Source organism: Ambystoma mexicanum, chromosome 4p, assembly GCF_040938575.1.
Source record: "Ambystoma mexicanum isolate Mex_15411 chromosome 4p, UKY_AmexF1_1, whole genome shotgun sequence".
In the NCBI taxonomy this organism is placed as follows: Eukaryota; Metazoa; Chordata; class Amphibia; order Caudata; family Ambystomatidae; genus Ambystoma; species Ambystoma mexicanum.
Window position 1 is genome coordinate 188073250 of NC_090927.1, and position 27598 is coordinate 188100847.

Genomic DNA, 27598 nt, shown 5'->3' on the forward strand with positions numbered 1-27598 from the left:
GAAGGTGTACACTAAAAAAATAAAGGGGTAATAAAATGAGGGTACATAAACTACATTTCGAAATTACTACATTTCCAATGAATGCCAGGTACACTTGGTAAGAAGTGTTGGTGCTGTGCTACTAAAAATAGTGCAGCTCTATTGAAAATCGGTAGTGTAAACCTGTGCCTCTTAGTTCATGCGCCCACGCAGAGAGACACACGTCACATTAACTAACTGAGCTATTCCAATGGAATGTGTATCCTGTGATCTGCTTCTTAGACATAGGTCTCTAAAGTACTTATATTCACAGTTGAGCTATATGTTCCAGCAGGAGGATGTCTCTGGTAGACTTAGACAGCTGGGTCAGGGTCAATAACATGTGAGACAGTCCACCTTGTTAGTGGCTCTTTTGGTGTATGTAAGGATTATGGAATATGGGAGATTTATAAACAGGATGATCTAGTTCACTTGTCAGGCATGGGAGAATGAGGTTGTAAACAGCACTGACATAATGGCCTGAAGTCTTCGTCAGCAATCCTAGCGTCGCGTAATATATACAGTGTGTATCATAATTCATCACGAGGTTAAGAGACCATGCCAAGCCAGTCTTTTTGCATTCTACTGACATCAGTAACACATGCTTCTGCTCTGTACAGAATAGTATGCAAGGTACTGTCCAATACATCCTGCACTTTCTGCTGAAAAATAGTGGTATTGTTCCCATAACAAATATAGCAATCGGCTGGCAATCTACCATTTGAAAGGTAAAGTAGATATACTCAAATGTAATGGTACTGTCTATACCATTAAAGAGTGTGTCAGCTGCTTTGGGTAATGCGGTTACCTGGCACTGTAATAGGAGTCCTGAGAAGGACCTGCAGTATTCCATTGAGATAAATCTGGCAGTGTGATGCTGAAACTGTTCCAATATTGTCATGGCAGCCTTTCTGAGAAGTTCAAGTACTGACGGTAAAGGTGAACACTGTTTGAATATGCTACCAAAGAGACTACGAACCTTGCTATCTTGTTAAACAATTTAAAATATGGAGGGAATCATTCCTATTCAAGTTCCCATCAAACCAGTGGGATCTAACCAGCCTTTACACACAAGTACATTGCAAGTACTGTGCAATTACAAAAAGTATGGCACCCCTTCTGAGAAATGTTGATACAGCACTATTAGAATTAAATCAGTCCTCAGAAGTGCTAGTGCTGTCATATTTGAAGTATATCAGCCCACCATAAGTCAATAATACAGCAGCCTTGTTGAGAAGTTCTTGTAGCATCTAACGCTGCTCTTTTTTGTGCTTTTTCTTTCTTTCAGGGGGTTTAACCATGAGCCAGACTACGTTCCCGGTCGATTCCTGCCCTATTTCCGGAAAGCTTGAGTGAATGCATGTTGCCTTTTACACACACACACAATAAATTCAATAATTTTAACAGTTCTGTGTTTTAAGAAAAGATTGGGAAAATCCCCTTTCCAGTGAGGAAAACAAACCTACATCCGAAACTTAAGACACGTTCCAGCAGTTTAGAAGAGTCACATATCCTCAGGAATCCGAGTCATTGACCAGCTAGAAATGCTAAGAATGCTAAGAAAAAATACAGAGCCTGCATCAGCCAATTCTCGTGCAGACCACAATCACAAGAGGCCATGGCAACCCCAGCACCATTAGTTCCAGTCCCACTGATAAAGCCGGGAATTGCCACTTAACCGGTAAACCAGAATGGAATGGTCGACCATATCAAAGTGCAGAGAGATCAAGGAGCACAAGAATAGGTAGAGTACCCACGTCAGTTTTAAGCTTGAGGTCATCGAGGACAGCAGTGAATATGTGGCTCAGTGCCGCTGCCTGGTTAGATGCCAGCCCCAAGAGGCCAAATTAGGGAGTAGGTTTCAGTGAAGACCAGGAGGGGTGTCAATTGGTGGTTATTTTTTTGGTATAGGAGTGATGATTGCCCTTTTAAGGCCATAAGGAACAGAACCCAAGTGATTGAGGGTATGAATAATATCGGGGGCAACAATTTAGGCACAAGTTGTAAAATTCTGATGGGACAGGGATCAAGAAGGGATTCACATTTGTTCAGAGAGATAATATGATATAAGTATTGAGGGAGGCAAGAAGGATGATGGGGAAACGGAAGGTGAAGAGGTGAGGGTCATAGAGAGAATCGGGGAGAGAAAAACTGATATAAATCTACAGTCATAACAGAAAAGGAAACCAGTTCATCATAGAGATCTGGATCTTAGAAGGGGCGGTAGAAGAGGAGGGGGCATGGGATTGGAGTGTTTCTTAATGACGAATATTTCCTTCTGATTTTTGGTAGTGTTGGTGGTTCTTAATGAAAAATGTTTTTTTTTGTTCAAATCGGACAGCGGTTTTGTATCTGTTACGTTTTGTAGCCAAATCTGTCTTTAGGTTTATACCAGGTGAGTCATTGTCTTAACACTATTCCTGGCCCACTGTGCGATTGGCCACAGACTTCTGGACTCTCTCTCCATACTTTAATACCCCTCTCTACTTCAAGTTCACATGCCGTGTAAAATCTCACATCTGAAAACTCCCTCAAACCTCAAGTGGTTTCTTTTCTGTTCTTCACTGTGGTTTGATTGCTCAATACACCTCATTGCCCTGCACTCATCCTGCTCGAATTCAGCTCTTGTATTACCACTATAGCCATATAGAGTGAGGGAGGGGTTGTTATTGCGGTATAATGACCCTCTACCAATGTGTGGTGGAGGTGGAGCACAGAGCCATACATTGGGGAATGGTCATTATCCAAGCAATAATGACCCACACGATGTCTATAAGGCTATTAGCACATGGTGTTAGTAGCAATTCATGATTTGGAGATTTTGTGCTAAAGTTTTTTAAAAAAAGTGCTTTAGGAGTCAGTAAAGTAAATAGACTAACTGAGTTAGTAAATTAAACGTGGTTTTATTTTGTAGTATTTAATAATAATAATAATATCTTTAATGTGATATAGTTTAAAAATTCAAACTTTACACATGTACATCTTAATCACTTTCAATACAAAATTCAAAACACCATAAACATAAAATTAAAATTAAATAAAAATTCTTCATAAGATAACACATCATGATTACACATGGGCATGGTTTTGATTCTTTCTTGTCATGTCAGCGGTTAAAATGCATATACTGGTCTGTATTATCCCATGGCTCTATCCAGCGCGATGGCTGGCTCTCCTCATATCGATATACCCAGCTCATCTTCCACTCTTAGCCAAATGGAATAGAGTGCGGCTAGCAGACGCATACTGTTGGTGTTTACACAATGAATCCAGAACAACATGTCTCCAATAGTCTCCCAATTATGTACAAACATTCTTAAGTGCAGTTTTATGTCAACCATCATACCCTGGCATTCGGTTAGTACATGTTTAGCCGTCTCCAGAGCTTCCTGGTTCTTACACAAGCGACAATAGCGTTGTTCTCTGGGTATCTTTTCCATAATACCAGTGGTCATCTTAATTGGAAGATATTCCATTCTTAATAGAAGTATAAACCTCCTTAATCTTGGGGACGGGCATATCATCAGGTATTTCTGTGGTTTCTTGAATGTATATAATCTAGTTTCCATGAACCTATACCTTTTTAATTTGCGCAGATGTTCATAGTTCTCTAGCCAATCCCATAACTCAACTCGTCTCCCCATACAGGATTGCATAGCCTCCGTAAAAGTCCCTACACGATGATTCCAGCAAATTTCTTTGAGCAGTTGTTCCATTTGTTTTTTGAAATCACTGAGGGTGTTTTCATTATTATTGTTCAGGGCAAATGTCGTTAGCAGGGCATTACCCGCGCCATTCACCATTTTTAAGTAAAATCCGGCCCTTTTCTTTAATATCTGTGCTTTTAATGATATCAGACCCAACTCGAGTCTGAGAAGAGCCATAGGGATACATGCCGGAAGTCCTAGTATCTTCCTCCAGTATTTTCCCTCGATAATTTGTAACCAATTTAGATCCATCTTAATTAATGATTCCAATCCATATACCATCATGGGCGCTAGTACCTGTATATAGAGGTGTCTAGATCCCCATAATGTGTAACCACCCTGTTTAATTGTAAAACTTTTAAATAAGGCAGTAATTTGGGCAGCTCTTATTTTCCGATTGCGTTTACAATTCGTGTAGTCACCTCTGGGTTCAAATTCAATCCCGAGATATTTATATTCAGGGACATATGAAATTACAACTCTGTCAATGCATAGAGAGACACGCGCGGACCTTTTACATGTGTATCTCATCACATGTGTTTTTTCGACATTAATTGTAAGTCCATTTTGTGCCGAATATCCCCAGAGCGCTGTGGCTGAGCGACGTATACCACTGATTGTGTGGTCAAAGATCACTAAATCATCAGCGTATGCAAGTACCAAGCATGGGGTTTTACCGATATTGGGAGGACAGTTTTTTACCAAGGCTAAAGATGCCGGTATGTCATGCACATACAGATTGTATACTAGGGGAGCGGTCACACAACCTTGTTTGACTCCTCTATTTTGTGTGACTTCCTCCGTCATATGACCTGCTTGGTCTAATTTCAATTTAACCTTGGTGTTCTGATGTAGCAATCTTAGATAGTATAATAAATCATCTGGACAGCCAAGATTTTGTAACTTCAGCCATAGTTTTTCTCGGGGGATAGAATCAAAGGCCGCTTTAAAATCTATGTAAAGTGCATAGAGGGGTGGTTGTCCGCTTTGCAAGGCTCTAGTTCGTAAGTAGTCCATGACAAAAATGTTATGGCTAGTTGAGTAATCTTGCCTAAAGCCACATTGAAATTTACTTAAGATTCTGGCCCGGTCAACCCATATCTGTAATTTTTCCAGCAGGAGTGACGCAAATATTTTACTTGTACTGTCTAGCATGGAAAGTAATCTATAATTATTAGGGTCTAATCGATTGCCTTTTTTAAATATTGGTATTAATATGGCTGATTGCCACGAGCTCGGCAGTGCCCCTGTCCTCAAAATCTTGGAGAACCATACGTTCATTAGGGTGGCCCAAAAAATTGGGCTACTTTTTATTACAATATTAGGGAGCCCATCGGGACCAGGTGCCCTGGATGACTTCAGCCGTTTAATCATAGAGAGGATGGAATCATGGGAAATATCTATGTCAGGGTCCGTTGGTATGTTACCCAAAGGGATTATCTCCTCGACTCTGATCGTTGTGTTGCGTTTTTCCAGAAACGCAGTCCATTCCACACTGGAAATAGGGTGGACTAATTGTCGTGTCCTATTCCCTCTTGCTTCATTAAGAAGAGCCCATATACTGCTAGTTTTACGGGAGCAGATAGTCTGTATTAGCTTTTGCCAAGCTCTATTTCTGTCGGAGCTTCTTTTTGCTTTGCACACCCTCCTATATCTCATCTTTATTTCCTTGGACACAATGTTGTATATATCCCAGGTCATACTTGATTTCTTTGCTCTTCTTAGTTCCGCCCTCAGAGTTCTTTTAGTATCTCGAATAAATTTGTCATAGGTAGGACATTTCTCCTGCTCACCGAGCATTGTCCCAACCGGAGTTGCGGCATATTGATCGGAGAACAGGTATATCCAGTCCTCCACTCCATCTATGGTCATTTTCTTAAAGTCTTCGACACTGAGATAGCCATACTTATGTAGGGCTTCCTCAGCGCGAGAGATATTTTTATCCGACCAGCGGATACAGGTCCCTGCATGGTTGATTTTCAGATCTCCCGTAGTGCACACTCGATCATTATTCTCCAGGATGTCAAATGAGCACGCCAGACCAGCATGATCACTCCATATGTTTGACATTACCATCATATCATCAATCAGTAACAACAGACTTGGAGACACGAAAATATAATCTAGAGTGCTATTCGCAATTCCATTGTTCCAAGTATGTTTACCTGGATGATCACTTTTGGTGCGTCCATTTAACATCTCAAATTCCCACCTACTAAAGAAGTGTACCCAATCAAGTCCTTCATCCTCCAATTTATCATGCTCCATAACACATCTAGGACGGAGCTTAGGATTAGCAAAGCTCCTCTCTCCCCCAAGCATATGGGTGTTAAAATCTCCAGCCACACAAACATTACTATTTCCTTCAATGGTTAACCAACTGGCCAGTAGCTCATGTAACCCTTCTTGTATTGATTCTCTGCACATAGCGCCCGGAGGATTATATAAGCACACCACCAAGACTTTCTCGGTGGTATTCTTAATATTGTAAATTATTTCAACAGCCAATAGTTGGTCATTTTGGCTCCCAAGAATCCTCCTTGAATTTAGGCTATTCGATACCCCAATCCATAGCCCCCCAAAGGGTCTACCTCTTTCGCCTCGTTTGGCAAATACCTGGTGGCCCTTATATCCATCTAGAAGTAGGGGATTTATTGCAAAAGTTTCTTGTAAGCATATACAGTTGTAATGAGATAATTGAGCTATAGGGCCTGTCTTGTTTAAAAGATGGGCAAAACCCCTACAATTCCACGAAGCCAACGATAATTTTCAATGATTCTCTACCATCTTAGACAATGCCTCCGTCAACCATTTCAGGATGGATTGTACATTATTTTTGTCCAACTTGGATCCTGATGGCATAATAGGGCAAGCGACCACGGGCCCATCAACAACATTTTCAATTTCAGAGCTACTAGGCTCATTATAGTTTACTTCAGCATCTAACTCAATGTCAACAGTTTTCAGCTCTGTTTTATAAGTCCTTAATAGTTGGGCAGTCGATGTAAATTTGCAATGCAGGGCTGATACCTTGGGATGGGATCCTGACAAGGGCTCAAGGAATTGAAAGTCTTCCGATTGCAGAACTCTCAGTTGAGGTACCGAGTATAGTCTCTTTAAAATTCGGAGCGAGATAGCCAAGCGCTTGTGCCAGATTGATATAAATTTCTAATAATACAGGTGCGATTCCCCCACTTCGGATCACACTCTTTTGCCAAATCTGAAGAATTTGTATTATGGAGACAATCAAGCTCATGTGCTGTTTTCAGGGGCTTTTCTAGAGTGCCATCGTCTTCAAGTATAGATTCAATTATTGAGTTTTCGAGTTCCTCGGCCCCATCTGGGGCTATAGTTGTCTCTGCAATCAACCAACTAGTTAGACAACCATCTCCTGCAGCCCTTCGCTTCTTTGCTCGAGCTGCTCTTTTTTTCCCTTTTTTAGAGCGAGGAATAGGCTTCTCTAGTTCAAAAGGTAAGAGCTCTTGAGTATTCACTCTGGCCCTGTCTAGCGCTGACTTGGCCAACCTCCGCTGCTTACGGGTCATTGGAATGTCTGGTTGAGCTGTTATGTCAGTATGGGGGTCAGGGAGTTGTTGTTCGTGTATCTCGTTTGCTATTATAATAGCTTCAGATAGATTGACTTCCGCATCCTCGGCCTCCTTCCGTCTTTGCTCAGTGTCGCTCATCAATGTGTTTGTGTTTGCCAGTATGCGGCCCGACATCTTCAGCAATATTTTTAATGCAAACTGTAAGGAAGCCACGGAAGCTTGTAGTTCTGCAATTTCCTGGGCTACCGGATGAATATTACTGACTGACTCTCTTCCATTGTCAGTTGAGGTATCAATAATTAGGTTAGGTGATGTAGATAGCCTCTCCATTGTTACAGCTTGAGAAAGTCGTTTGCCATGGTTTTCACTCTGGTTCTCCGGTGTGAGAGACTCCAGATCCTCCGAGTGCACCACAATCTGGGGTGTCATGCCTCTCTGTATAGTTAGGCATAAGTCCAGTAAGGAGTTGTTATCAATATCCTCAAAGTTTAGTGATCTGTCCAAATTGGAGGTATTGGTCACTTGATTCATGGGCGTCTCGAGGGTTGTGGAATTATTTTCAGCCGGTATATTTATGGGGAAAAAACCCGTTATCTTACCTTGATCTACGGGGGTTCCCTTCTTGGCTTTATTTCTCCTGCCTTTAGACTCTTCCATTATGGGACCCAAGTCTGGTTCGTGTGTCTTTTTCCTTAGGTTATATTTGGAAGGAGCAGGTTTTTTATGGGGAGCCATCCACTCTGGGATGAGTAGGCTACCTGGCACAAGTAGGTAGAATTGGCCGATTACAGGATCAAAGGGTAAGTCCCCGCAGTCTCCAGTCACGTTGGAATTCTACCAGGCTCAACTTCTGATGCCACCAATCTTTATCAGTAAAGGAACACAGTTACTGTGATAATTGCGCCAGGGAAAGTATCCACGTAGAGGAACTGTCACCCCACTCACAAAATCTTACAATGGGGAGGTAGTCTCGCTGCGCAGTTTGAGGGGGCACCTTATTCAGCCAGTGACCTGGTCAGGTCTATGCGAGTGTGCCCAGCGCCCAGCGCTACACCCACAGGCGTCAACACCCCTCCCCGTACCTCTTGCCGTAAGGCCAGTTACCCCCGGGGGGGGGAGATCTCGCTTGGTTCGTCGCCGGATCACACTACACCCAGTGCGCCCTCTATGTTCCGTGTGGGCCGCACTATCGGGCGGCGGGCGACGAATCGGGTGTGCACACCCGTCACCACTGGCGGCTCTCCTTTCGACGAGTGCACAAGAAGCCTCCGTCCTCCTCCGAGCTCCCGACTCCCGACTCCCGACTCCGCTCCGTTTCCCAGCACTAGAGCACTAGAGCCAGTCCGCCCGAGCCAGCCGAGCCAGCCGATGGCGCAGTTCGCACAGTACGAGGAAAGGACCCAGCCGTCTCAAGCCGCACCTCTACGCAACGTATGCAGGAACTGCACGTCGTAAGAGGCCGCCTCCGAGAATCTGCTTTTGGAAAACAAAATAATCAAATAATTTGTAGTATTTAAATAACATGGTTGTCTTCAGTTTAAGTATACCAATTGCAACTTGTTTGAACTCGAACAGGTTTAACATAAGCATGCGTGTGGTGTCCTGTAAAAGTAAATGTTTTTTCTATAAGAAAGTGAAAGCATTTTCCAATGCGTCTCTCTTTCTCTTTCGTTTGTTCATTAGCATGGTGCAGTTAAAAGGGTCATCCAAGAAAGGAAGTGTCGTGTTAAAACAAAATCTTGCCTGGAAATTACATTTTTGTTTCCCCGTGTGCTTCTGAAAACAGAATGCTCAGAATGCAGTCAATACCAGTAGATATTGATCTGATTGGCTGAGAGGAGGTCAATAACCATTTACATGTGCTAATAACTTTTCTTTCACCAAGGGAAGCTTGGTTAGCTGGCCCAACTTGTTATCTATCTATCTATCTATCTATCTATCTATCTATCTATCTATCTATCTATCTATCTATCTATCTATCTATCTATCTATCTATCTATCTCTGTTTTTGTATAGCGCTCCATCGCCCATGGGCCTCAAGGCAACCTCTTCCCGTCTCTCCACCTTCACAGGCGGTCTGCTCCTTGATAGCAATATTTCTCGACCTGTTCATCCCTTCTGTTTGTACATCCTTCCATTTCATCCCCAGTGTTCGTGCAAGTTTCCCACTGCCCTTCACTTCCACCTCCTCTTCTCCATCTTGCACATTCCTTCTCCTCTGGGTTTCATGCCTTTCATTTAAGTTTAGTGTCATAGGAATGCTCCTACTCCTCTCCTTTCATTTACTTTTTTGTCCTAGAAATATCCTCCTTACTTACTCTGCACTTTCTGTCCCTCTCCACCAATAACCTCTCTGTACCTGCCCTTCTTCACTCATTTTTTAAGCCATTCATGAGCACACAACATTCTATCCTTCCGGGTTGCACTCATGGCTACTACCATGTCTAAGATCTTCCCTACTTTCTCCGTTTGTACCCGGTGAGGGGTGGGTGTTGGGGGTGACAGCCTCTTAGCCAATCAGGAGGCTCAGAACAGGGGCTTTAACACATAATTAAACTCCTGCTCTGAGTCTTCTCATTTGCGGAAGGTCGCCATCTTCCCCGCTGGGAATCAGGTAAGTGCGCCCCTCCCTCCCTTTCCCCACGTGCCACCCCCATTTTTCCACATATGCAGTCCCCCCACCACACTTACCTGGCACTGCCTTGTCCCTCACCAGTGCCTGGAACACAAGTGCTCCCCCGTGCATCCCCGTCGTGGCAATGGCCACCATGGAAAGGGAAAAGGGACTAGATGTAGTTTTTGAACTTAAAAAGAAAAATATTAGTATTCCAGTACAACGTGCTGGGGTACTAACAGCAATAAACCCAGATGGGCAGGTAATGTCCTGGGATAAAGTTAAAGCCCTTGCTATGTTCGGGGCATCACCTGGTCCGATAATGTCCCTGCCCATCTGGGCTTATTGCTTAATTATTAACTTGTCAGTGAATTGCTCCAAATCATCTCAAACTTTGTTAAACAGTGCTGTTTTGCTATACATGCCTCCCTATTGCAGATTCCATTATTATCGTTACCTCTAAGGAAATTGTCTGACATCCAGTTTTTTTCTCTATGACCCCCATGCTTGGGAACCTCTCATGTGTAATACATTATCCCGTGTGGGTTAAACACATATAAATGTGGGTAAACGATGGAGCATTCAAAGTGCCTGTCTGTAAATTTGTCATTAATATCTACAAGAATGATACTATCTTGGCACAGGTTAGTCACAAGAATCTAATAACCTTTGACTCACTCCTTCCTGTCGTCTAACTCCCCCTGGCATATCTCTCCTGCATCCCTTGGTGACACTTCCAATTCTCCTCCACCCACCCTCCCATTCTCCCCCTTAGCCGCCTGGTCTCTGCCTGGACCACCTCCTAGACTCTTTCCTGCAGCTTCTACCCTCTATTGCTGAAGATTGTTGCCCTAGACTGCGCTCAACCAGGCCTTACTGGATAATTGCCACCGTGAATGCCTGCTAGGTTACAAAGCAGACAGTTAACATACATGACCTATTTGTAGACAAAGATTGAAGTTCTGGCTCTCCTTGGTGGAGACTTTGCTACCAGAAGAGTACACATTTCTGGTCTGCAAGTGTAAAACAAAACACCATGGTCTTCCCCTCATCTCTCCTGACCACCGTGATTAATATAATCCTACTTTCTCCTTTAAATCCCATGTTGATAAATCCTAAATTGTCTAAATTGATCCCAATAACAATCTTACTTGTATCACAATGTACGGTCCTCCTGCCTATTGCACTTAATTTCTAGAGGGATGGATAAGATGTTAGTCTTAAGGTTACTTCAATGTCTGGTTGTACTGCTCCCTTGAACACAGAATCTCTGGCCTTCACTAATGCGTCATTTGACACTGTTGACTTGAATAGCTGGCTGTAAACACGACAAGATTTTTTGGATGCAATTTTATATTCTACACCCATTCCTTTATCGAACATCCTAACCTTTCTTGTTTAATGGTCTGATCACCATTTACTCATTTTAGCTAGCTAAACGTACATGTTGTGTAACCCTAGAGTCCATCATAGGGAAACCAATAAAGAGAGTGACACCAGTCCTGTTTGCAAATATTTTCAATAGCTTCATTTTAGACTGTGGTCCAAGCAGAAAGAATTCTTGAAAACCGTAAAGTCATGACACCAGTCAGGCAGAAAAAAACAACCATACCCCAAGTCAAATTTATGGTTTGACTCTGAAGTCTTTCCTGCACAAAAGAAAGAATATGGCCTTGGAATGTGGATTGGGCAAAATCAACAATGACCCTACTAACAAAAAATCCTGCTGTCAACACCAAAAGGGGGTCCATGCTGTTCTCTTGTGAAGGAAAACAGCCCTTCTTCACAATCGCATTATCCTGTCTTCGAACCCTTCAGCATAGCTATTCTGAATCTACAATGAACTTGTGTCACATTCAGAATGTGCCTCTTGTCAGATTGCCTTTTTTGATGTAAACTGAAATGTGCTTAATTTCAACTGTCAATGTACAAATAATTGTAATGTATAATAAAAAAGATATTATTTTAAACCACAATACGTATTATGGAGCTATGGTACTGGATTGGTGACCATAACAATCGGTACGATGTCCTTTCATCGACACCTGTTTTTTCCGAAAGGTGTTTTTCAGTGGAATTTCTGAACGAAAAAAAAATGTTTTTACATTTTTTTGGGGGGGTGGGAAAGGGCATGTAAAGGGTTGTGAGAGGGTCAGGAATAGAGAAAAATAAGTAAAAGCCAGGTGGCTTTGGAGTCAACCCCAAAAAATAATTGTAAAGAAAATTTCAAAAACCTTTTTTTCGGGAAGAATTACGCAGAAAAACGCCCACCGTAAAAACAGACATAGAACCTAACAATCTTCTCTCTTTCCATTTATACTCTTAACAGCCAGTATCGAGTTTAATCCAGGAGTATTTGACGCAGGATTCACCTGGTGTGTTTATAAAAAAAAGTGTTACAAGGTGGACTACCTTTTCATGGCTGGGAAGATTAAAACAATTTAAAGTAATATGAGAGTTTGGAAGGGGCGAGGTGGGTAGGTTCTGTTACCTCCAGGTATGTCACTGGGACCTTAATCCATCATTGAGCCAGACTATGTCTAGGAAGCCCACACATTGGCAAAGTGTTTATTCTGCAATTTACAGATACTAAAGATTTAATTTCCCAACTGTACACTCTCTGAAATATTACCATCGTCTCTGAGGATAGAACCTACAATTAGGGTTGGGGAAAGGATCTGGGCAGTTTATAGAAAATTATAGAATTTTAAATTTTTCCTTGCCCCGATATTATACACAAGCAAATAAAAGGTTTCATATTTGGATGGGTGGAGGGCTTAATGTACACTGCATTTACTGCACAGACTAGAAATAAAGGGTCTGCATGACCACTGGAGATTGCGCCCAACTCTCAAAATAAAACAAAATAAAGAACTAGTACAAAGAAAGTAATTCTGAAGGACAATAAGGATATTTTTATTTTCTCTACCAAAAACTGTCATATAAACTGAAAATATTGTACTATCATAACAAAACTCAAGTTCATCTAACAAAACAGGAAAATCTTTTATTGTTTACCATTTTGTATCTGTATCAGTGGGAAGACGTATCATCATGCATTCATGCAGGAGTTGGTAAAACTCCCCATCCTTTCATAGAACGGCGAGCTACGGGTCAGGGTTGGTCTGGCCGCTACACAGTGCACATTCCAAAGGGTGGATGTAACAGGATTCCACGGCACGCTACCCACACCAGGAGCATGCTTGATGTCATCTAGCACCTGGTAATGTGGCTTTTATACCCTTTCAGGCCAAGCCAAAACACTTTGTGCAACAAAGCAGAGGACTACCACTAAGTGTGCTGCATCCATTCACGGACCCACACAGTTCGCAAACTGTAATGGGAGCATGTCCCAGACTTACCCACTGAGGAGAAATAGGATACAGCGTGACCAAAAGCAGCAGGGCCAAGCATTGTTGCTGCAGTACACTCCCCAAGCCTTGGAGGAAGGCAGATGGTGCGAGGGACTGCTATGGACAAGAATCCAAGATGGCACTGATGCCGTACTTCAGTTATAAAGCCAGGGACTAGACAGATAAAAGCAATCCTGGCAGTAACCAATACAGAGACATTCCTGGTTAAGAGGCAATTTAGGAAAGCCAGGGGAAAAAGCCCAAAACATGAAACTACCCTAGTCACTCCTTCGAACCCGAAGGGTGGGCATGGATATTGTGAGGAATCTGGTGGTGTCCTCACTTCTTTTCCCAATATATCCTCCTCCCAGGTGGCCAGGGAAAGGCCATCGCTTTTGGATCCTGACCCTGGGGGTGGATTTTCAAGTGAGGATCATCTGGGTGGAGGAGACTTGGGGAGTGGGAATGAGGCACCCTTGGATGAGACACGGTATTTCCCCCATTTCCCTTTCAAGATGTTGCATCAATCCCCCAGACTTTTACAGGGTATTGTAGGTCTGACCCCCATTTTCCCATAGACATTCATATATATATATATATATACACACACACACAAACACACACACTGCTCCAGATAAGATTTTGAAGTGGGAGTATTTTATTTCTTATTTTTTAAAGTTGGAAGTAAAATGAATTTTTCGGGAGTAAAAATGTAATTCAATTCCCAATGGGAGCATTTTATAAGCGAGCAAAAATGTATTTGTAATACATATTCCTTTGCACCTAGTTATTCATACACATTAAACAAGATAGACGTTTACGTCTTTCAATCAGGCAGTAATAATAGTAGTTTCTTCCTGTGGTAATATGTGCACTACTGGTCCAAACATATCCATGGAGCTGTGTGGGTGGAAGCAGGAGCACAAGGTCCTACGAGTCAATTTCCTATTTTTTGAGTATTTTCACTCCCGATTTGTATTTTTTTGGGAGTATTTGCCTTTTTAGGGAGTAAATGTGTCCGATAGACACCTTATCTGTAAAGCTGCATACACCACTCTTGTACTGGGATGAAGAAGGACTAAACAGGTGTGCAGGTGGAACAACCAGGCAAATCCACCAAATAGCTTTGGCCAGAGTCAGGCAATTGAAATTAATGACCCACACCTGAGGTCACTTAACACTCCCAACGCATATGAAAGGCTTTGCCACCTAAAACAGAGGAAAGGAGCTAGCGAGGAAGCAGCGGGCAAAAAGGGAGCTTTAAGAAACCGTTCTGGGACAAAAGGCGTGCTGAGACGCTAACTCCTGTGCTGGGTGGGTCGGGTCCCATGAGTGGCGCTGGAGCGTGAGCTCTGTTATGCGGAATCGGTACAGCTGGAAGCGGGGCTAAAGAGAGACATCCAATTGATCCCCATCAAGAGTGCTCGTTACCTCTGGGCGGTGCAGGAACGCCAGAGTGTCCACGGGCAGGCTGAAGACCCCCAAAGCCAGAAGAAGAGTGCAGGAAGGTTTGCGTAGACCTAAATGTCAAGCTCCAGCAGCGGTGAGTTTCACTGACATAAGAAACACTGAGTGGTCTTGCACGTGAACAAGAGTAAATGAGACATTGTTGAACACGTTTGCAAGAGAAAAGAAACTTGCACGCGAACAGCAACTTAGTGACAACACATTGTTAAACGGCTTTGCTGTAGAAAGACACCTTGCAAGCGAACTGTTCCTTTATAATAAGACTGAATCTTTGATACCAACATTGTTAGGAAGTAAAAGGAAGGAAAGAGTGGTACACTTATTCCGTAAAAGCTAAGAGAACATTATGTGTTGTCTAAGGAGAGGTTGGGAGAGTATAATGTGCAAGATACCAACATGGAAGATATGACCTAGCATTGCCAAAGCTATAAGAATGGTACAAAAGTGTTGTTAACTTGATATTGTACTAGCAAGTTATTTAACTAACTTTGCTGATGCTAGAAAAGTGTTACTGAAAACCAAGAAGATGATCAAATTAACCTGCGTTGAGAGTGAAAGAAAATATGTTTGAATACGGATATAAATTAAAGAGGTTCTGGTTAAAATAACGTTATAAAGGAATTACCTAAAATAAGACAACAAACATTGGCAAGAGCCATTCGGAAGTATGTGATTTAAGAAAACAAGCATTGGCAAGAGCCATTTGGAAACTGTGTGAATCAAGCATTGGCAAGAGCCATTGGAAACAGTCTGAAATAAGCATTGGTAAGAGCCATTGGAACTCTGTGCTTTCAGAAACCAAAGATTGGCAAGAGCCATAAAAGTGTATGACGTGGCAATAAATAGTGGCCAAGCAAGCAATGGTAAAGCAAGCAAGGTGTATCAGTTGCATGACCTGTAATGGGTGGACAATGTGGTCCGACAACTGCGCCTAGACCGAGAGCACCCACATATTGAAAAGCCATATAAAATACTTGCCGAGAAATCTGTGATTGAACATAAAGGAAGTTTGAACTGTAGTTGACAAACTAGTGAACAATCGCCAAACCAGAGAAGCTGGAAAGTGTCACCAGAAATCATGTTGTGAAGCAGAACCAGAAATCTATGGGAAGGGAACCCCTTGGCATTGTGAATGGCCTTGAGACTTGGGGAAGGGAACCCCCTTGGCAAGCCATGAACTGGAAGAAGCTCATAATTTTACTTTGGGACTGGAAGAAGCTCAGAACCTTTACTCTGAACATGTATTTGTTGATGATGAGAATCCCACACAGTGAGTATATTAAAGATGAGGGCAAGCGTACGATTTGGACACAGATGGTCGTTTTCTTTGGACTTCCTGGCGCAGACTTTCCTTAGCTTCCTTTAGGGTAGGGAAATCCCACGTCAGCATAGGGCAAGATATGCCGTTTTCCAACCCTTTTTAATCTCCCTCTCTCCCTCTCTCCCTCTCTCTCTCCCTCCCTCCCTCCCTCCCTCCCTCCCCTCCCCCCCCCTCCCCTCCCCTCCAACACCGCAACTTGGCACTAGGTGGCCACTCTGCTGCTAGAGTCCTACTTGCTATCTGAACCCTAATTCAAGGGAGTGATGCTTGTCAAAGATCTAGTAAAGACCTAAAGTTAGAATCCTGAGAAGTCCAGAAGTTTATGAGGGACCCAAACAAGTGAGTACACAAGTGAGCGTTTCAAAAACCATGGATCTATGCAAGACCTGAACAAGTGAATTCTGAGAAGCAAATGCTTGAATAGTGTATTTAATGTAGGAAGGTAACACAATTAGAAAGTGATAGAATAGGTGTATTTTACACAAAACAGGTTTATTCAATTTAAGGGAATGGGTTGGACCAAACACCTATAGGAGCTATGGGTAGATCTAAAAATGAGGAGGAAACCCAGGAGATGTGACAAAACTAAGTGGGGCAGACTCGTAGTACACAACACCTTCTGAGTACCTTTCTCAAAATCATGAAATTGGTAACCTATTCTTAAAGAGCCACTGTCCCTCCAAAGACATCCAATCATATAAACTAATGTTCAAGGAGGTGGCCAACAGAAAGATCCAAAACCTATTCTTAGCAAGTCCTTAGCTTCCCGGATAACCATGGGCTAAAATGCAAAATGTTCCATGGCTTGGCCAACAAGAATTTTTTTTATAAATGTTGATGTACTGTATAATAGAATGATAAATATTACATACTCCTCCTGTTTACTCATGGGTGCCCTTGTCATGGAGGCCATGGTATTATCAGCCCACGATATCTGTTCACCCATCCCAGCCTGTCCAAAGTGATGATCTGCAAGGCGCAGCTCCAGCTCCTGCAAACCTAAAAAACAAAACAGAGCAACAATGTTTAATATATTGTATGATTTACTTACACGAGACAAAGCAAGAACATTGCTTGGCCTCAGGTGGAAAATGGGTAGACCAGTGAGCGAAAGGGTGTACAAATGCTTACTTGCAAGATGAATAACCATTATTGTTAAAGTGCGTGCACTTGCTTTATCAATGTATAACCAAAAGAGGCACAACACCAGTGCATTCTTACGTAACCTGCAGGGCATAGTATCCAAAGCTAAAAAAAATAAAAAAAAAAAAACATATGCTGCAATGGCATTTTTATCTACTTCCCAGGGGCTGAAACAAGCGCCAATTTTTTAGGGGAGGCTTAAAGAACAACTTGGAGCATTCCAAATGACCACATAATGACCCTTAGAAGTATCCACAAACATCAACTTAATATTCTCATTAAGCACTCGCTCATATACCAATGTCGTACATTACCATTTACCACCCTATATGCAGGGGACACCTTAATAAGCCCATGGCTTGATGCACAAGAGTAATCGGTGTGTGAAGTAGCATAACAAAACTGCTGAGCAAAAGCCCACAAAAACTACTAATACTGGCAAATCGCTGCTCACTTTCCTCTTCCAACATCCCTAGAGAAGACGAGAATGATGAAACAGCTTGCAGAAAAGCTTATAAGTTGTATTCTGCAGAACAAGATTTACAGAGAAACGTAGGGACTATTATTAACAACAATGTGGGGTACACACATCAGTGTGCGTGATCTCAAACAGTTATGAGCTGTCAGCATTAATTGCTTGTGGTCAAAATAGGTTTAATAGTGGGTTCAAGCTTATTGGGTAATTTAAGAAAATATAGGATGGTGGTCATGGCATATTTCACCCATGAGAGGAATGGAAACAGCATTACTATCACTATGGAATGACCCAAAAACCAATGCAGACTCCAATATCTACTCAGCACTAATACTACTTGATCTATCAGCCGCCTTCGACACAGTCGATGACGAAACATTCATCAAAAGACTCAAAGATATAGGCATCAGCAACACAACGTTACTTAAAACGCTAAAATCCTTCATGCCAGAAAGAAAGGAAACAAATTGGCTAACAACAAGCAAGTGCAGAAGTCCCACACGGTTCATCCCTCTCACCACTACTATTCAACATCTACATGATCCCCCTCATTGACCTCATCAAAAGATAGGGCCTCACCTACTACAAGTACGCAGACAAAACATCTACAAAATCAACGCCAACCCTTACCAACTGCCTCACAGAAATGAGCCATTGGATGAGTACTAACAGCATTAAACTCAACCCGGACAAAACACAAATCATGATTGCGTCCAAACCACCACATTCTATGGCCTTCTGCATTGGGAAACCCACCAGAACCACCCAAAGTGGGTAAAGAAATGCTTCTTCCATATACACACAATCAAGCGGATACTTCTCTTCTTCACTTTCCCACATAGAAAACTCACAGTCATCTCTCTCGTCATGTTAAGAATAGACTAAACCAATAGCATCTATCTCGGAATGCCTGAATACCTTATAAAAAAAACCGACAATTAATACAGATCGCAGCAGCAAGACTACTCTTGAGACTCACTAAAAGAACACAACACCAGCACTGAGGACACTACATTGGCTACTGGTCAAACAACACATTTTCTTCAAAACGCTCTGCATAACACACAGAGCACTCCACGGCGAAGAAGCAGAATTCATACAGGGAAAAATCTACATCTACAAACCAAAACGAATATTAAGATTCAGCAACGTCATTCGCCTCCAACCTAAACAATACTCAAAGCCTACATTTGGGGGAAAAGCACTCTCCTGCATAGTGGTAAAGCTTTGGAACTTGCTCCCAAAGAAAATATGAACAGAAGATCGCCTAAAGGTCAGAAAACTTTTAAAAACATGGCTCTTTATCTCACTGAGCTATATAGGAAACATCTTTGAAGGGAAACCGCCAGCACATCACAATAGAAACACTGAAAGCAACGGAAACCTGATAGACCGAAACAGGCTCACCCAAAGAAAAAGCATTCTACTGCAAATCACCATAGAATAATATCAACTTGACGGATCAACATAACCTGGCACAAAAGGACTCCGAAGATTCACACTAACAGTATTAAAAAGTCTCTAATACTCTTCATACTCTTCTTCATACACTGAACAAATCACACACATACCTCCGCTGAAGAGAAAAAACCACAGACACGCCACAACATCCAACAGGAAGCAAAACCAAATGCAACAATGCGTGTGAAAAATATATGGTCAACAAGAGGAGTGTTTTCATATGTATTTATACTCAGAAGAAACAAAACATCAGTGCAGGAGGAGCCTGCAAAGAGTGAATCAGCACATTTACAGAGAACAGCCAACATGTGATTCCACCATAGGTATTTTTCAAGGCGGTGCAATTGTGGAGCTCAACCAAAAAACCAAAAAGATTGGGCAGTCCTTGAGTGTACTTTGGTGAAAGCTTAGAAAGGGTACCTCTGTGGTACTCTAAGGTCTGCATGCTATATTCTCAAGGCTGCATACAATTCCAGTTTCTAAACACTGACCCTAACCAGCCCCCCTTTTTAAGCTATCTAGTTCATCGCCCTCCACTCGCTACTCAGGAAACTAAACCAAATGGCACACAAATCACTCCACACGCACTCATGCACCAAACACCAAGTAACGTCCACCAACTAGAAACAAACCAGCACACAGTGATCGTTTTTTCCAAACTGAAGCTACAAACAGCACATCAAAGCGTTATTGCCCTTTTTCCCCCACTAAGCCCTGCCAACCCCTTTCCTTTTCAGATCTGCCAGAACACCTGGAGACCATAAACTGGCAGCAGTGTGTGTTACAAATCACAATAAAACAACATAACATGATATGTTAGACTGTTAGGTAAAGTGGGGATTTAATGTTGTGGATGTTGCCTTCCAGTTGCAAGAACGTGCCATTCAAACGTTTCCACATCCTATAGATTTGTTCTTTGTGGTGTCAAACCTCATGGTCATCAAGGTAAAGTGCAACAATAAATACCATGACAAGTTGTGCTAACACTTGTACTAAAAGGATCTAAACTGTAACTGGCAATCAACGTATGATATGTACCCTTTCATTTGCCACCTTATATACTTGTGGACTGCCTAATCGCAAGCAGATTAGAAAGGGCTTAATTGTTGCATCCAACACTTGTGGCAAAGTTACAAATAGGGCCAAAATTAACTCTGAGGAAAATTGCCATGCTCTGGATGAGTCCTTACCCTCGTCACAGATGCATTTTCATTTTAAATGCCAAATTTTACTTCGATATTCTTTGCAGTGAACTAAAACGATTGTGACCCACTTCTTCATACTATGTAACTCGTACGTCGAACAGAGACTTACGATTTGTTAAAGGTTTTGACTATGAAGCTGATACCAAACCTTAACTATTTTTAAAACATGGCCTTTCCTTAAGAGTTTGATGTTCCTAATTGATTTAATATTGAATTGGGGTTTGATGTTACTATGAAAGTAAAAAGGAAGACAATGATGAAAGTTTAACCTAGACACTAATGTTTCCACAGCAGAACGGTCTACTTTTTCCTGGTTATTTAATTAAACATTTGAATATTGAAACTAATGTTGAAATTTCTAAATCATAAGATTCCATGAGGTGTAAGCTTCAACAGAAGAACAGAAGCGCCAGGGTCCATACAAAATTGGTAACCACATCTGATATGATTACCGGAGTACTCACTATGCACTGCACGATAGATAGCAGGATACCACGGTATTTGTGGCTTTTGATGCATTTGTAGACAATGTGATAAAAAAGCTATTTGTATGTAAAGCACTTCAGATATTATTGACATATAGCACACATTTAGGAACCTGTGCCCTGTGGCTTACAGGCATTTAACAACTAACAGAGTTCTTCTCTCAATTTTTGTAGAATGATCACAGTTTTGAAAAGGCATGACTTAAATATTTACGAATACTTCTCGGAAACATGATCAGGGGTGAGTGGAGGAAGTGATCAAAGAATGATGGAAAGGGACATGGGAGCATGCTACATTACTTTACTGTGCTTTTTGCAATTCACCATTTCATCTCTGACTTCGATACAAGCCCCATGAAGCCCCATCCTAAGAACATGGATGGAAGTGGTGGGAATATCGAGTTAACTCAAGAAATACCTCAACGTGGCACCAGAACCAAGCTGCAGGAAGGTCAGTGTGCATCCCATTTGTGTGTAGTAAACCGGATGTGCAGATTTGCTAGGACTTCCAATACAAGGATCAAGCTGCATCTGTAAACGGGCGGCAGACCTAAATGCTCAAACCATGGCTGCCATGGAAACCCAGCTGACTAATACAATTTCTCTTCATAATCTAAACACAAATCTTAAATATTTCAAGTTCCAAGACAACGATTGTGAGCACTCCCATGAGATTGTGTGCTTCTTTTTGAGTACTGCTGTTTTCATTCTTAAATAATTCTGAGATGCGCTATGGAAAATCATAAATAAGACGTCAAGCCTTTTTGCCTGTCAAGTCGAAGTTCTTAGTAATGGCATCGCAGCTCTTGCCAGGAATAAATGTGGCGCTGAATACCAAAAACCAGGCTGTGGGATGAAAGTAAATCTAAAAGCACCAGAATGAGATTTACATACGAAAGACTATCACCAAACAGAAAATGAGAACCTCAAATGTTATGTGTCATTTCAAATTCAAAACAAAGACAAGCAAAAAAGTTATAACGCAGATCAGAAGAAATACTTACTGGAGCCCCTATACTCTTTGCCATGTGGTGCAAACATGTCCCATGAATTGTAACGTACCAAAAAGAGGTTGAAAATATGAAGTCTAAGTGGCATGCACAAGACTCAGTGCTAATCAGAGTTTTTGTTGAATCATGGAAGAATGATCCTGGTGTTTGATAGGTTCTCTCCAATACAGAGCTACCCATGGATTCACTCTTCAATATGACCCGTCAGGGGAGGGGAGGACACAGTAATACAGAGAGGCATGCCACTTCAACCACAGGTACACATCATGCTGCATGGCATTGCCACTGGCACTCCAGTTGCTTCTTCTACACTCGCAGAGAGGAAACCCTGTAACCTTGTAGGCTCCTCACATGGTATTGTTGCTGAATACTTGCACTTTAAGCACCCTTTTCTTCTTTTCTAGTTCCAGAACTGATTGCCCCTTTCCAGCCACAATACCTTCTGATGACACTGTACGCCAATAGATTACCAAATGCCTCACCATGGAGGAATTGGTGACCTTTTGTGATGATGGAACAAGTTACTTGCCTGTAACTGTTGTTCTCCAGCATGGGTCTGGCATGGATTCACATGCTCATGAATATTCCCCGTCGTCAGGCCAGGAATCCTCTGTAAAGAAAAAATCAGTATCAGTTTAGTTTCTGATCTGTCTTTCTTAGTAGTAACCAATCACTGGTCTCTGGGTCATACTGCCCCCAGCCAATGACTGCCCTCTCCCTAAACCCCTCCCTCGGCAGCCATCCTCAGATTTGGTAGCACGTAAAGTGGGGGAGGTTTCGCATGTGAATCCATGCCAGACCCATGCTGGAGAACAACAGTTACAGGTAAGTAACTTGTTCCTTCTCCAGCATGCGGTCTGGCATGGATTCACATGCTCATGAATATAAGAATACATAGCAGTACACACATGCACAACCACGGGAGGTGGCAAGGTTCAACATTAAGCATTACATAAAACTCAACATTAAGCATCTCTTACCTCCTCACCACGCTCACCTTTTTGAACAGGTTGCGCAGCACTACCTGGCCGACTCTGGACTCCTCTCTGGAATCCCGGTCGACGCAGTAGAATCTCGTGAAGGTGAGCGTCGACCTCCACGTAGCAGCCCTGCAGATGTCCAGCATGGGCACACCCGACAAGAACGCTGTGGTAGCAGCGATCGCTCTGGTCGAATGGGCTCTCGGACGGCCGGGCAAAGGTCGGTTTGCCAACCGATGACAGTGCATGATGCAGCCAGAGAGCCATATGGAAATGGAAGCCTTCAAGAGAGCCTTCCCTTGGTTCACAGGTCCAAAGTTCACAAACAGCTGTGATGTCTTCCAAAATCCCTTTGTTCGGTCCACGTAGAACTTCAGCGCTCTAGCTACATCCAGCAAGTGCAAAGTCCTCTCGGCCGGCGACAAAGGCGACGGGAAAAAGACTGGTAACACCAAGGGCTCGTTGAGATGGAAGTCCGACGGCACCTTGGGCATGAAGGAGGGGTGCGTCCTCAGCACCACCCTCGTCTCGTGGAAAGTCAAGTATGGAGGCTTGCAGGAAAGGGCCTGAATCTCTCCCACGCATCGTGCAGAGGTGATGGCCACAAGGAACGCTGTCTTTTACGACAGAAACTTCAACAGAGCCGAATGCAAGGGCTCGAATGGCGGGCCCATGAGCCTTGTCAGCACCACGTTGAGTTCCCACGCCTGGGCTGGAGCCTTCACCGGCGGGAACGATCGGAACAGTCATCTCATAAACTCCTTCACCAGGCGATGAGACCACAGGGACGACCATCCTGCAGTTCTGGTGTATCGGGAAATCGCTGCCAGATGTATCTTGATGGAAGCGTGAGCTAGTCCAGCTTTGGCCAGCGACAGTAAGTACGGTAGCACTTGAGGGGCTGTAATCCGTAGAGGGTTAATCTTCTGTGCATGGCACCAGACAGAGAACCTCTTCCACTTGTGTCCGTAGCACTTGAGAGTTGAGGACGCCCTGGCCTTTGCAAGAACCTCTCTTCAGTAAGCCGGGATATCGTACCCTCCAAACTCTAGTGCTGCAGGAGCCAGGCCTGCAAGTTCATCGACTCCGGGTCGTGATGAAGAATGGCGCCTACTTCTCTGGAGAGAAGATCTGCGTCCGTTGACAGTTTGACTGGTGTGGACGCTGACAAGTCCAGAAGGTCCGGGAACCATATCTGTCTCGGCAACCTCAGTGCGACGAGGATCATCCTGTACCGGGACCTCTTGAGTTGGTTGATGAGCCTGAGCAGCAACGGCGGGAACGCATACAGGAACAGGCCATCCCAGGGGAACGAGAAAGCATCGCCCATGCTCCTCGGCTGGGGGAACCTGCTGGCAAACCTCTGGCACTTGGAGTTCGTCGCCGTCGCATCGCGAACAGGTCGATTTGGGGTTTGCCCCATCGCCGGAAGAGTTGATCCACTTGATCCTGGCGTAGTTCCCACTCGTGGCAAGAGCGCAGCTCCCTGCTGAGCCAGTCGGCGATGGTGTTTTTTATCCCTGTTAGATGAAAAGGCACCAGAAACATCCCCTGGACAACGGCCCAGTGCCACAGATCCTGGGCCTCCTTGGATAGGGCTGGGGATCTGGTTGCTCCCTGCTTCCGGATGTAGAACATCATGGTGGTGTTGTCGGTGAAGATCCTCACTACCTTGCCCTTGAGGGACGGGAGGAATGACTTGAGGGCCCAGAACACTGCCCGGAGCTCCAGTATGTTGATGTGGAGCGGCCTCTCCTCCGGGAGCCACAGGCCTCTCGCGTGAAGATCTCCGGTGTGCGCTCCCCACCCCTCCAGGGATGCATCTGTCGTCACCGTCACCTGGTATGCTGGGGTCTAAAAGTCTGTGCCCGCGGTGAGATGCTACGTTGAGCGAGATCTTGTCCTCGAAGCTGTCCGTCGCTTGTGTCCAACGGGCATCGAGGAACTCCTACAGAGGACGCATCCAAAGCCTGCACAGGCTCACCAGATAGATGCAAGAGGACATCATCCCGAGAAGGGACTTGATGGACCTCACTCTGGTCACGTCTGTGGCCAGCAGACGCTGTACCTTGCCCAGGATGGCCTGCGTTCTTTCCTCCGACTGCGAGGCCAACTGCGCTACTGTATCGAGCTTGGCTCCCAGAAACAGCACGACCTGCGATGGAACCAGGTGGGATTTGGGGAAGTTGATGGAGAATCCCAGGTCCATGAGCAGCCGGACGGTCTTTGCCGTGTGTTCGACAGTGAGTTCCCTTGTACCTGCTCGGATGAGCCAGTCGTCCAGGTAGGGGGAGACGTGGATCCCCTGCAGGCGCAGCCGAGCCGCCACTGGTGCTAGGCAGTTGGTGAACACCCTGGGCGCCGACTTCAATCCGAATGGGAGGGCCTTGAACTGGTAGTGCCGCCCTTGGACTACGAACCTGAGAAACTTTCGGTGTCTTTTTAAGATGGGGATGTGAAAGTACGCATCCTCCAGCTCCAATGACGCTAGGAAGTCGCCTTCCTCCAGCTGTCCCAGCACGTGCTGGAGGGTGGCCATCTGGAACTTCTGTGCCTTGATGTATTTGTTTAGCCGACGCCAGTCCAGGATGGGACGCCAACCTCCTGTCTTCTTTCTGACAAAGAAGTATCTTGAGTATACTCCAGAGCCCCATAGCCTCTTTGGGACAAGCTCAATGGCTCCTTTCTCGAGCATCGCCCTTACCACAAACAGCAGTTGAGGGATGTGGTTTTCCTTCGTGGCCATGGGTGGAAATCGGGGGCACTTCTTTAGAAATTCCAATGTGTGCCCGTGGGCCAGGGCATCCAGCACCCAATGGTCAGCGGAGATGGACTCCCACACGCTGACAAACTTTGTCAGCCGGCCTCCCACCGGGGTGCTTCGGGGGGGCCGACACAGGGGCCGGTTCAGTCTTGCTTGGAAGCAGCCTTGCCGCCTTGGCCTCCCTGGCGATGACGGCGAGATCTACCTGACTTGCCTCGTCCCCTGTAGGCTTCTTGCGAAGAGGAGCGGGCCGCCTGACGGTAGGTCGAGGAGGAGCCGCCGCGAATCCTTTGGAGGCACCTTGCTTGCCTCCGGAGTTCAGAAAGGGCGGCCTCTGCTGCTGCATAACTCCCAAGGCCCGAGCCGTCTCCGTGTCGGTCTTGATGGCCTGTAGTGACTCATCCACAGTCTTTCCAAACAGATTGTTCCCGTCGAAGGGCATGTCCAAAACCTTGGCTTGCACGTCCTGGCGGAAATCCATCGCCTTGAGCCACCCCCGCCATCAAAGGCAAACGCTGTTGCCCAACTGGCAGAAACCGGTGTCGGCAATGTCCGTGGCCACAGTTATGGCGTGGTCCGACGCCACCTCACCCTCCTGTAGGATCGCCAGGGCCTCTGCCCTCTTGTCGTCCGGGAGGAAGTCCAACAGGTGGGCGATCTTGTACCACAATTCCCTGTCCTAGCGGGCCACAATCGCTAGGGCGTTAGCCGCCTTAATCGTCGTCGCCGCCGACGAGATGACTCGTCGTCCCACGGCGTCCAGCTTCTTTCCCTCGCCGTCCGGTGGGGAAGTTGAGGATGAAGCCGATGCCCCCCTGCTTTCTTCTTGACCGCCGCTGAGACGACCGAATCCGGGGTCGGCTGCGCCCTAAGGCACAACAGGGCGGCATTGGGGACCAGGTACTTCTTCTCGTACCGATCCCTCTTGGCAGGTGTCGTGGACGGGTTCTTGAGGAGGGCAAGTCCCTCGTCCCAGATGTCATCCAGCAACGGCACCGCGAGGACCGTCTTCCTTTTGGCCTCGCGCCGTTGGTAGAGGAAGCCTTCCTTCTTCTTCGCCTCAGGGCAAAGTTGAAAAAGCTCGGATGCCCTGGCAATCATGGCGTGGAAGGAGCCAATCTCGTCGGGCGGGGACGCCCGAGGAATCGGAGACGGGAGGCCAGTCCCGGCATCACTGCCGTCGTCATCCGTCCCCGTCATGGCTGTTCGCGGGTCGTCCCTCAGGATCGGGGAAGGCGACAAGGGCTGAGAAGGCCGTGAGGGCTGAAGGGGCACTGGATGAATTCTCTTCTTCTTGTTCGGAGGGCTTCCCGACAGACCCAGTACAGCTGGGTCATCCGTCGGGGGGAGGGGCAATCTCGTCCTTATCTCCGTGCATAAGGCTTGGATTGCCATCAAAATGGCTGCCGAGTTGTCCTGAGGCTCGGGTTGCGACGGGCGTGCCGGGAGCAACGGTTGTTCCTCCACGTGAACCTCGTCGTCGTTGTCACCCTCGCTCTCGTTGTCCCCCTCCCCGGGATTCCTCCCGTGGGCCTGGGCCTCTTCCAAATTCTCGGTCAGTTCCTCCTCGGAGGTTGTGTCCGTATCCGTAACAGCCACCGCCCCCCCCTCCAATTTCCCCCAGGGTCTTCACGGGGGTCTTCTCTATGGGGTTAAAAGAGGATTCCCTCTGCGGAGGCAGGGAAACTCTGGGCCCCAAGGTCGCCTCCACTGGGATAGCCTCCAAAGGCTTCGCCAGGGCCGCAGCGATTCCCTCGATAGAGGCCTTAGCCGCGTGAATCAAGGCCTTCACCACCTTGGGCGCGCTTGAGGCCTTCTCTTTAGGGGGAGGGTCACCGCCTCGCTCCCCCTCGGCCGGTTCCTCCGAGATCGACCGGGGCCTCTCCAGAAGCTTAGCCGGGTTCTCAGATTTTCTCTTCCCCGAGCCAGAGCGTTGGCTCGCGGTTGATGGCGTCGGTGAAGGTGCGCCCTGCCTGGCAACCGAGGAGCCCGACCGGCGCTCCAGGTGCCCGCAGACTTGCAGTGCTTTGCCTTCTGTTGGGCCCCC

The 27598-nt window shown here is 45.1% G+C and overlaps 1 protein-coding gene across 6 annotated transcripts in view; it reads right to left on the reverse strand.

Annotated features, from left to right (window-relative positions):
* Positions 1-27598, reverse strand: part of NCOA1 (nuclear receptor coactivator 1) — a 1575181-nt gene that overhangs the window by 233183 nt on the left and 1314400 nt on the right. For all 6 annotated transcript variants that reach the window (XM_069605680.1, XM_069605681.1, XM_069605685.1 and 3 more), the window contains one exon: positions 16901-17027. In XM_069605680.1, coding sequence (XP_069461781.1) covers positions 16901-17027 — 127 coding nt within the window. The remainder of the gene's footprint in view (positions 1-16900; positions 17028-27598) is intronic.